This window comes from Schistocerca piceifrons, chromosome 2, assembly GCF_021461385.2.
Source record: "Schistocerca piceifrons isolate TAMUIC-IGC-003096 chromosome 2, iqSchPice1.1, whole genome shotgun sequence".
Classification (NCBI taxonomy): Eukaryota; Metazoa; Arthropoda; class Insecta; order Orthoptera; family Acrididae; genus Schistocerca; species Schistocerca piceifrons.
In genome coordinates this window covers 464,549,475-464,562,012 of record NC_060139.1, presented here as the reverse complement: position 1 = coordinate 464,562,012, position 12,538 = coordinate 464,549,475, and the positions used below count along the sequence as shown (strand labels likewise).

The 12,538-nt window shown below is 39.3% G+C and overlaps 1 protein-coding gene across 1 annotated transcript in view; it reads left to right on the top strand.

The window, feature by feature from the left end:
• Window positions 1-12,538, top strand: part of LOC124775486 (sialin-like) — a 140,869-nt gene that overhangs the window by 6,925 nt on the left and 121,406 nt on the right. The window contains exons 3-4 of the mRNA XM_047250319.1: window positions 1,017-1,104; window positions 10,767-10,987. Coding sequence (XP_047106275.1) covers window positions 1,017-1,104; window positions 10,767-10,987 — 309 coding nt within the window. The remainder of the gene's footprint in view (window positions 1-1,016; window positions 1,105-10,766; window positions 10,988-12,538) is intronic.

The following is a 12,538-nucleotide window of genomic DNA, read 5'->3' as shown; positions in this document are numbered from 1 at the left end:
TATTTATATTTGCCAGTTTAAAAAAAAAATCTGTAAAATTAGTCACAAAACCCATATTTACATGTATCTTCGTAAGAAAAGTGAAGTTAAAATCGATAAAATAGCAATAAAATGAACGACTTCTTAAAAAATGGGTATAATTATCCACAGAACCATAAATAGCGTTGCATGTTGTAGAAACTGGTATTTGGTGCGATTCTCTGCCAAACATTTATGAAAACTAGGCAAATATCTCTGTGTGGCACACTACACCAGAAATTTACAAAATCACATGAATTTACTGCTAACATTGCATGTGTGAGTTTCAGACTAGGAATGACAGTTTGGAATGCTGGAGATACAAATGGGGTTGGGGCATTAGTGAGGGGAGAACCAACAGGAGCACACTGCAACAGTGGGGGAGGGGAAAGGCCATTCTTTGGACATGTCTGAAAGAACAGATCCCATATTCATATAGTTAAGGCAAACCGGCCATTGACCATCTTCTTCTGTGCTGGATGCACACGCATTGCCCGAACTCTTACAGGACTTGGTAAGATTGTTTGCTGCGAGTAATGGGCAGGGGCACTATGAATGTAGTGTGTGGACATTAAGTTGGGAATGTGAGTCTCACGGGGAGCGTGCAAGGAGGATAGTGCAACTGTAGGGATTTACCCTACAGTTGCACTATCCTCTGTGCCCTCAGTGGCTTGTGCTTGTAAATATGACCTTCAGATAAAGTAATAAACTAGCATTGCCATTTACTAATTGGACACTTATATATCATTTGTTAATCAGTCACATGTTCCATAGCCATTTCCCATGATAAACAATATGATGTGAAATAAAAGTTACTTACAAGTTTTCTTAAATGCGTTTATATGATATGTGATGGCCATTTACTGTTTTCTAATTGACTACTTGTTTCTAAAAATTAACAAGCTTTCTTTTTCTTTTATCATATTTTTAAAGTTCTCAGTGCATTCACCTTTATTATATTATTATAAATATTACTGCATCATTTGTTTCACTTTCAGGGGGTTGTTGTTCCTTCATTGCAATCATTGGTTTCAAAGTGGTTTCCTCCAGAAGAAAGGACAAGACTGTCAGGTGTAATCTTTTCAGGTATGCAAGACAAAGCTGCACAAGTCACCAAAGAGTATTTCGCAGGGGAAATAGTAATATTTATGCCACTCCTTGGTCTAATTGAATATGGCATGTGGAAAACGCAATTGCCTCTATGCATCTGTGTGACTCCAGATTAGTGTAATTTTAGGTAATTTTAGTGTCACTATCATTGGCTGATAGATATGTGTGAAAGGTAATGACACGTTATTTGACTTCTCTCAGAAGGTGATTCATAAATATTTTATGGCTATATGTTGTTATGTACAATGTGATCATTGTGACTTCTCAAATGGAAATTTGCTGAGTAGGCCTCTGCATTTGAAACTTGATGTTATTAAACAAACCCTTAAAGACCTAGTGAAGTATTTGTTTTCTCTGTTTTAAAGATAATCCACTTTTATGGATAGTCCTGTGCAAGAATCCTGTGCTAGGGAAATTGTACAGAACTCTGAGCTTAAAATTCCAGGTTATCATCAGTTTGTAAAGTGGCAAGCTCTTGAATGAACAGTCTCTGCAGAAATCAATTTTAACAGTCAACAGTTTACATTTGGCAACAAGAAAGTAGTATACAATATCATATAAGTAAATCTGAAATTGAAATGGCATTTCTTTATGATAGCCTTTACATCTACATCTACATACATACACTGCAAATCAACATACGGTGCAAGGCAGAAGGTACCTGTACCATAACTTGTTGTTTTCTTCCCTGTTCTTCTTGCAAACTGAGTGATGGAAAAATGACTAACTATATACCTCCATATTAGTCCTTATTTCTAATATCTTATCTTCAAGGTCCCTATGCGAAATGTATATTGGCAGCAGTAGCATCGTTCTTCAGTCAGCTTCAAATGCTGGTTCTCTAAACTTTCTTAGTAGTGGTCTTTGAAATGAATGTTTTCTTCCATCCAGGGCACTTGAGTTCCCAATGCAAATCCATAACACTTGCATGCTGACTGAACCGACCAGTAACAAATCTAGAAGGTTGCCTCTGAATTGCTTTAATGTCTTCTTTCTATCCTAAGTGGTGCGGATCCCAAACACTTGAGGAGTACTCAAGAATAGGTTGAACTAGCACTCTATATGCTGTCTCCTTCACACATGAACTATACTTTCCTAAAATTCTCCCAATAAACCAAAATTAACCATTTACCTTCCCTACTACAATCCTCATATGCTCGTTCCATTTCAGATCACTTTGCAACTTTATGCCCAGAAATTTAAAAGGTGTGACTGTGTCAAACAACACACTACTATTGCTATATTCAAACATTACAGGTTTGTTTTTTCTACTCATCTGCTTTATCTTACATTTTTCTACATTAAGAGCCAGCTGCAATTCATCACAAAAATTAGAAATTTGGTCTAGGTCATCTTGTATCAACCAACAGTCACCTATCCTAGACAGTGTCCTGTGCACCATGGCACCACCAGCAAACAACGGCAGATTGCTGCCAACCCTGTCAGCCATATCATTTATGTATATAGAAAATAGCAACAGTCCTATCGCACTTCCCTGGGGCACTCCTGATGTCACCCCTGTCCCTAATGAACACTCACCATTGAGGACAGCATATGGGGTTCTATTACTTTAGAAGTCTTCAAGCTAGTGACATATCTGGGAGCCTATTCCATAGGATGTACCTTTGTTAATGGTCTGCAGTGGGAGTCTATGTCAAATGCTTTTCAAAAATCTAGAAATATGGAATCTGTCTGTTGCTCTTCATCTACTTTTCAGAAAATTAGAAATATGGAAACTTCATCCACATCATGTGAGAAAAGAGCAAGCTGTGTTTCACACGAGTGATGATTCATGGACATGAGCTTTTCAGTCTCTAGGAAATTTATTACATTTGAACTCAGAACATGCTCTAGGATCTGCAGCAAGCTGATGTTAAGGATATTGGTCTGTAATTTTGCTTTGAAAACTTGCACATTTCCTTAACTTTTGTGTGTGACTTCTTCTGCCACCACTTGATCAGTAGATTTTTTATCTATCCATTTATATTATGTGACAAAAAATTAGTAACAGCGCTCACAGTTTTACTTTTTCAGCAGCTCTGAATATGCGTACCTATTCCTTTGTACTTCCGAGAATCATATCTGATACTAGGAAACCTTTTTATATCAATTGTCATTGCAGCCACTTCCAGTTATCCTTCCTGTTCTCCATTGTAATAGTTTTATTCATCCTACTGTCCAAAAAATTATACAGGGTGTCCCAGGAGGAATAGTCAATATTCAGGGATATGACAGGAACACTCATTTGAAGCAAAATACTTCATTTGGACACATGCCTTGTTCTGAATGGTTTTCAAGATAGAATACATTTAATGTACATTTGTTTTTGGGCTAGTGGTGTGCACATTATGTGTCTTACCCCCATCCACTTTGATGTTTGATGTTTTATATGCATTATGTAAAATGTCACACATCCACACTAACGAAAAATATGCAGATACGGAGTATGTTCATGGCTGCTGTGAAGGCAGCTCTCCAACTGCTGTTGAAAAATACTGTCAGTGCTTTTCGATATGTTGATACCTGATCGTAGAGTGATTAAGAGTTTTCAGCACATTGAATGAAAAGTATTCTTCCACGTTCCCATTTTTCTTCTGTATGTACAGTTCAACAACCTATGCAGGAATACATTTTTTAAATGATGCAGTGTTGTCCTATTGCCAGTGCAAGGTGCTTTTTTTACACTTTCTGCATGTATCACTCTCCCAAGAACAAGTGTATGGCAAACACTGCAGGCAGAAAACATATCCATTTCACATGCAGTGTGTCCACAATCTTCACATTGCTGACAATGCCACTTGACTTGAATTTTGTCACTGTTTAAATGACAATCATCATTTAATCTCCTTAATACTGAAGTAGGAATTGGGTTATTTTCACCGCTTTCAAGTCTGTCATTTGGTGAGCCAGCTTTTACTGCCATGCCCATGCACTAAGTTCAAGATGTAGGCTCAGCTAATGCTAATTTATCAAACATGTGATTATATAATAATATATTTATTGGCAAAGGTAGATGCACTAAAGAACTTGCAAAAATACTGTCTGAAATGTTCTCATTCCGTGGTTGTGTGACTGTGGTAAATAGCTCAATTTATACCAGAGGGTGCACACTCCTCAGTGATCAGGCACACAGTGGTTGCGAAGAGCCGAATGATGCATGTCCGACCAAACACACAAATTACATTCACTTTGTGGGGCTCCATTTAATTCATGGATGCAATGGAATGCAGTGAACAATCGGTGCTGTTCAGATACTCTAGTGTGTCAGTGGGGAGCGTACATTTTGCTCGACCCACATGGTCCATGACTAACAGAATCTACAGTCGGAGTAAACATTCACACAGCATGGGGTCTAGCTTGCACTAGCTTTTGCTTTGTCTCTTCTGTGCCTGTTGGTGTTGCAGCAAAGCCAAACGTTGACCTAATGGTAAAATCTGTGCTCATGCGTGAATACTGGTGCACCACCATCCCTCTTGGGGAGCAAGCTCTGTAGCCGTAAGAAGTGAAAGGAAACTGTCTGCAGCCAGCGTATGTTTGGAGCTCATGCACTTCATGCTGGCGTCAGTGTGAGTGCAATGGCAATGGGCTTGTCAGTCGTGATTAGGCAGCAGAAACCTGGAGTGGCAGTTGATGTGCCTTGATGTGTATGGCAGCAGAAGTCCAGAGACTATGGAGAGTCTAGGCTCATGCAAATGCGGTTGTCATCGGGACCAAAATGCTGGTCCAGACAGGCCCAGTAGTGTGGGGGCCAGTGTTTGGAGCTCAATGGGAAGGTGACACAGTGACAGTTGTGGGGGTCAATTCAGCCTCAATGCATGGCGTGCCAGAGCCAGAGAGGTGTGGCAGTGAGTCCAGGAGCTGCAACAGACAAACAGTCAGGGAGATGGGTGGCAATGTCTGAAGCTCTATTGGAGGTGAGATCATGGCTGGTGAGGCGACCTGCCAGAGACAGTGTCTCAATGGTAGGCAGCAGGTGGGGTGTGTGCTGGCTGAGTTCTGCAGTGTGAAGTCATTATGTTGCAGCGTGGGCATTTGAAGGCATCATGGACATTTGAAGCAGACATGGCGGCTGGCTCTTATGATGAAGTCTGTTGGCTGCTGTGGTAGGGGGCTGGTATGCTTGAGGGAGTCAGGGTCTGGGCAGCTGCTAGGCTGGGGTGGAGGTAGGCTGAGGCACACATTGCTGCAGGGTGATAGCTGGCAGTGTCCGTGCATCACTGGCAGTTATGGGGGGGGGGGGGGGGCTCTGCCTGACTGGTTGCATGAGGAGCATAATCCATTAACAGGTCCTCTGCCAGGCTGAGAAACTGAACAGCAGCTGGTACAGTCAAGACATAAGCCACTTTGAGTCAGTCAATGGAAACTTTAGTCAATTTGCTGTTACATTTTATCTGCTGAGTCTTCTCATCACGGGTGACTGTGTGATGTGGAGGGCAGCCTAAGTGGTGGCTGTACTGCATCTACGCATAACACAGCACGTGCTGTAAGTTGATGTGAACAAACACTTTGCTAGTGCCATGCCACACTGGCTGCCAGTGGTGGGGCTGAGGCATTGTGTGGCAGTGTTACCTCCTGCATGAATTCACCAGGGCTTGTGAGCGATTGACTGTGGATGAAGTCTCTACAGGTGAAACACCAATCTTATCCTTTGGTGTTATTTGCAGGCTGAGAGTATGAGCAGAAGTGCCTCCATCCAGGCAACGCTGTGACACATCAGGGACACTTTCAGTGTTGGATGAAGCCGTTCGACTATGCTGTTAGACACTGGGTAGTAGCTGGGCATTCAATGTAGTGGCACACCACACAGTCAGGTAACATGTGTAACCAGCACATTGGTGAACTGCAGCTGCAGTCTGTTGTTATCAGACAGGGACAGCCAAAACATGCCACCCAAGTTTCACAGAAGGCAGTGGCGATGGTCTCAGTGGCGTTGCCTCTGGCCAGCATGTGAAACTGTCCATCATTATCAGTAGATTCCGCTCTCCTTGGGACAGAGTAAATAGGTCCATGATGTCTACATGGACATGTGTGAAGCAGCGTGTCACATCAAGGAAGGTGCTGATGGGTGCATGGGTATGTCTCCCAACTTTGCCATGCTGGCACATGGTGCAAGTACATGCCCTTTACCGGCATTCTTTCTGGAATCCCATCCAGATGAAACGTGGAATCATAAGCATCACAGTGGTGTCTACACCAGGATGTGATAGCCCATAGATGCAGTTGAATGTGCTGCACTGGAATTTCCTGGCAGAAATAGCTGATGTGCACCTGTCAAAACGTCGCACCAAATCTTGCGGGAGGAACCAGAAATGGGTATTAGTTCCAGCTGTAGGCGGCTGTATGTGTCATGGCAAAGCTGTCCAATAGTTCATTACTCTCCTGTTTTTGCGCGACGTCCTCAAAATTGACAGGAGAGGGCATAGCAGCACAATCGTGAGACAAGCAGTCGGCAATGATGTCCATCCCAGTAACGGGTCAAATGTCAGTGGTGAACTGCGACACTTAATCCAGCTGTTGTCGCTGATGTGGTGAACAGTTGCTCCAAAACACGTGAGTTATCGGCTTGTGGTAGGGGAAAATAATGAAAGGAGGGACTTTTACTGATGAACAGAAGTATTTCACCACATGATAGACTGCAAGCAACTTGCAGTTGTAAGCACTCCACAAGATTGTGACACTGATAGCTTGTGCAAAAAGAAGCCTAGTGACTGCGAGCTGCTGCCAACACATTGTTGGAGTGCTGCACCCATAGCGGTCTGGGGCACGCCACAGGTTCTAAGCTGAAGAACACTGCCTGCTGTCACTATCCTATTATCTCCAGACTCATTGTCGAGTTGATCAGCTGTATGACTCCAATGTCAGCAAGCAGCTTGTGGTGGATGAGGAAATCTGTGACCAGGATTGGCTTGTTAAAGTCAGTCTAGTGAATCTCCATGTGGATGTGCAGAGCAGTACGTAGTCTACATTCTGGTGATGAATATCCTATGTTTTTATGGTGGAAATTGTTTGCTGCCATGAGACACAGAGTTTCAGTCTTTCTAAGGTCTCTTAACATCGTCCAATGGAAAATGGACAAATCCGAACCATTGTTGACCAGGTACCTCATGCTCCCACCCCATTCCATTATAATTAGATGCTTTGATACTGCACCATACCTGGGTGCATCTAGGCTGGTATTTTGGTGTGAGTGTGGTGGGCAACACTTGGTCACTTCAGTGCCCAAATTAGTGCTCAACAGTAACAGCTCAGAGATGCTTCCATTAGAATGGATGTTCCTGCATTGCCGACTGCACGAGCTGGGTACCTATAGCCAGATGTTTCGCTGTTGTGCTGACCCATGCAAGCACAGCGTAGCCCTTCTCAGTCCTCCAGAAACAACTGACAAATGCTCAGCACTTCTGTCTCATGAAAATCTCTGCCAGTCATTGCCCAATGGCTGGTGGGAATTTAAACCACCCAAGTTTACATCTTTTTTGCATAACACAGTATCATTGACAATTATTTATAATTACATTTATGTTCTTTATTTCTTTGTTGTAGTTGGTTTTTGTAATGGATATATTCATTGTTCCCTGATTAATGAAGAAATATGATTCAGCTACAATGTATGCACATAGCGCTCCTGATGGTTCCAATTCAGCTGTTTTATTAAATAAAACAAAGAAAACTAGTCATGTTGGTGGTGACCACACCTTTCAAAACAGTGGAAAGATGAGAAGTGTGGTAAAGTGTTTCATCATATAAGTAAAGAAATGAGTTCCTCTAGTGGACCTTTGGAAAGGAAACTGAATAAGACAAGGATGTGATAAAAGCATTCATTGAGGTCAGGTTTTCTTCTCGAAACAAAGCGTTAGAAAAGTCTGCTTTTGTGAAAAGTCAAATTATCATATTTCTTGCTGTAGTAGGAAAAATGCAGTTGATAAAGGTGTGAATAGGCAGCATTTAATGTCTAAGGATAAGGAGGGAGAAATGAAGATAGAAAGAGTATTTCTGTTGAGAATGTTATCTTCACTGCATTATCTCATGGTGCAGAGTTAGCAATCCTTGGCCCCACAGATGAAAATTCTAATATTAATAATTATTAGAGTTAGTGGCTGCAGATAACTGTGATTTGTCCTGTTGGCTTGAGTATACAAAGTACAAATGGCTTTCACACAACATAACAAATGAAACAGGTTCTATTACAGATAACGAAGTCTTACACAATTTGATAAAGTTTGAACTATTCCCAATATCATTTGATAACTATGGATGAAACTAGAAATGTATGTCAACACAAGCAAGTTTTGATTTGCTTTTGATGTGTCAGTGGGTATAATTTTCAAATTAATGAATTAGTTTTTGTTTCTGTAATACTGAATCTACTACAGCTGAAGTATTGTTGACAGTTTTAATGGATGTTTTCATTTATTTTTCTCTACATATCAAGTCATGCAGAGTTATTGCTAGTGATGGAGTGGAAAACATGACCAACGCTTTTTCTGGATAACAACCAAAAGTCAGAGAACTGAGCTACGTATTCTATATGTTCTTTGTTTGGCCCATTCTTTGAACCTTGTGACCCAAGAAGCAAAGCAAAACGAGACCTTGCTACAAACTGTCTTTCAAATGTGACAGAAAGTACCAATTTTGTACACATGTCTGCCAAATGACCAACAATATTTGAGTCTCTGCATTTAGCATTATGCATTCTGTAGCTCCTTGGCCTTTTTGCCCTGTTAGGTGATGCTCCAGAATAAATTCCTGAGTTCTTCAATTTTTTGTGTTGTTTTGAATTTATCATTGTCACTACACTCCGTATTAAAATTTTAGAGCCAGCTGAAATACTGAATGATTTTCTTAAAAACTTCTTTCTACAACTCCAACAACACCACATACAATATTAATAGTGTCCAAGATGTTGTGAAGTTACCTCAAACTGATGAAAGTTTTGATGAAATATTGAGCCCTTGCTTAGATTTTAGGTAGTGTCATTCAGTGTTTCAAGGAGTGACTTTCTAAAGCTGCTATCACTTCGTTCAAACAAATATAAACATTTCTTATGTCCAAAACTAAAGATTTCACTAATGTTATAGAATTTTATAAGGATGACTTTGACCCAGAAACTTAAACTTTGCACAGAAATATGATATGAAATGTGTGTAAAAATTATTTCAGTGGAAATATGGAAGACTTAGTTTGACTCCTTTCCTCAAATATGAACATCAGAGAATTGAATCCAGAGGTGACGAAACTTATGACGATCACTTTAAATACAGCAATTTCTACATGTACAGCAGAACATTCTTTCTTTACCCTTAGAAGATTAAAAATTACCTCTGCAACACCATGACACAAGAGAAATTAAATGACAATGCTTTGATGCATGTCCATAACAAGAACCAAAAAACTTGGATAGGATTACATTCTTTGTGAATGAGAAATACAAAGTCTACAAATATTTGAAAAATAAAACAATTCTCTGTGGATTGTGGATTACTTTTTGTATTAATCAATTAGTCTGAAAAAAAACAAATAAACTATAGTTTGCTTATCTTCATCAATCGCTGCTCATTCAAAAATACCTGAAACTGGATTTTTAGGAGGATTAGTTTTCAATGTTTGTGAACTGTGATTTTTCAAAAGCCAGCACCCTTGATCTATGATTTGGAGGGAAGGCAGAGATTATACTACAGACTATTATTTCTTTGTGACAAATTTACAGGGTAAGTTAATGAGTTTGATTCTTATGAACTGAATATGTCTCTTTATTAGTGCCTTTTAAATTTAATATAATAAGTATCTTAAGTAAATCAACTGCAATTACCATAATCATTGGAATGGTCTCGGTAGTGCGATTAAGTGGCCACCAAGATTTCCAGACCTTATGCTATTAGATTTTTGTTTGTGGGTTTGGATGAAGTCTGAGGTGTACAAATAAAAGGTGAAAGCATGAGATGAACAGCTTGGTCGCAACATGGACACTGCTGCCTTCATTGGGGAACATGTAGAGGCACTCAGACAAGCAATACAACATGTTCTCCCAAGAGTACACAAATGAGTTGAAGCGGACAGCAGGATATTCAAACATGTATTGTAAACTGCACAACACCTATAATGTGACATTAATAATAATGCTTAGAGATGAATGTATTATAAACACATATTTTACAATTGATACTTTGTAAAACACGTCTTGTAATGTTTACTAACTGTTCTACAAGTACACATGTTTAAACCTGACTGTGTGTTGATTGATAATGACAATAAATAACAATGTACACTAAATGTGTTCTATTTTGGAAACCATCCCAAATAGTGGATATATCCGTATGAAGTTTTTTGCTTCAGATGATTGTTCCTCTCATATCCTTGAATACTGACCATTCTTCCTGGGACATCCTGTATAATTTGTGATTACTGATTTTTGCCAGTCATTTGAAACTTGTAGAAACTCATTAAGTTATTACAATTTTTATTCTCTGCATTTAAGAGAACTGTCAGAAAAAATAGAAGAAACTGGTGGTTTCCTTTATAGAACTTGTATATGTCATGCTGTTTCATTTGTTCATTAAGTTATAACCCTTGTTTTCTCAGATAGCTTACTTCCATATGAATTAATTAACTTCAAACTATTTTGAGTTTTTTCTGTGTTACAGCACTCAATTTAGGCAGTGTGCTTTCCATGGGATTGTCTGGTATCTTAGCTGCTGCTGGTGGATGGCCACTGGTGTTCTACTTTTTTGGTGCTTTAGCTGTTGTATGGTTTATACCATGGATTTTCCTCATTTATGATTCTCCTGATAAACATCCACGTATTTCTGAGGAGGAAAAAGAATATATTCTTAGCAGTCTTGGTGAGGAACTTAATGCAAAGAAGGTGTGTAATAAAGATAAACTGGTTGAATATAATTTAATTTCTCACATAAACCAAATGGAAATTCAGAACTTCAGAAGGAAACAGAGCTTAACAGTTGAAAGAATACCTTTCTTAGTGTGGAACCTCCTTTTTTGCTAGAAAAACAAGTGAAACTTAATTCTTAATGTGTATTCACTTGATATAAAAAAATAACATGCAGAAATCTCAATAAACCATTTTCAAAAGATAAATGTGCTTAAGAATGAGTAAATGTTGCATACTGTTTGGAAAGCTACCTTGCATTAAGATTATCATTTCCAAGTCGCTACCTTGAAAACAATAAAAGTAATGAATGATTCACTACTGGGAATCTATTGTGATTCTTTAGACTTATTTCAGGGATTTATTACCACCATGAGGTAATAATCTACAGGTACTTTCAGTTAAGTTACACATGAGACTACTCATCTTGTAACTTCACACAACTCTCTCACTATGCACATTTGTAAATAGAACACAAAATTCCTAACTTGTCATAACATCCTCCTGCCACAAGCCACTTGAACTCTCTCTCTCTAGTAAGAACTACTTAATTAAAGATGGGCTTTCTGTGATATCAGCTTTATTATTTTTATGAGATGTAGCTCAGCTATCTGCATCAGTACAACAGTGGTGGGTAGAGAAAAACCTCAAGGAGGGAATACAAAAGATATCTTGGTCTACCTTTACTTTTACCATAATAAACTGATCACTTTCACTCTTGACTAATCTTGATACTTGCACTTGCTGCAACTAGGACTTTTTACTTATTCATTCTTCAGTCTTAATATTTCTGCTTCTGAATGTAAACTAGCTTCCTATTTGGTGAATAATCTATATTTATAATTCTATGTATTGAAGGTTCTCTGTACAAGAAAACATTAGAATATTCATGACTTTTCTCTAACAAATGCCAGACAGAATAATGTATCGAGACCACTAGAATGTCCACGACCTTTCTCGTAGGTATGTGTTAGCTATCTATGTGCCAGACAGAAATGAATAAAATATGATGATGCGGACGCATGTGCTACATAGGAAAGTACAACCACTCAATTCAGTCGAGTCGACTGCCGAAAGAAATGATCAAATGCATGATAATCTTTCTCCCAGGAGTGCTAGTCATTCAGAGTGTGCAGAAGGGCTATGAAGTTTGTTAAGTAGGGGAGGGATACACTACTGGCAGAATTAAAGTTGTGAATACAAGTCATGTGTAAAACCTTGATTTTTCTGTAATATTAACATGCAGCTGCTCCCAGATAATTGAACACATTAAAGGGTCCATTTCCAAGACATGAGGAGATGTGCTGGTCCTGGATTGAATCTGCCTCCCAGATAAATGACAGAGACCTATGTGTCAGCCAAATTGTATGTGTTTTTAGGCAGTTTTCCACATCTACCTAGGTAATTACTGGGCTGGTTGGTTCTTCCCAAAATTGGGGACCCATACTGTCTCCAACCCAGCATTAGCTGGATGATGAGGACAGGACAGGAAAAAGGGGATCAACACACAGAACATGTACATACTTAAGT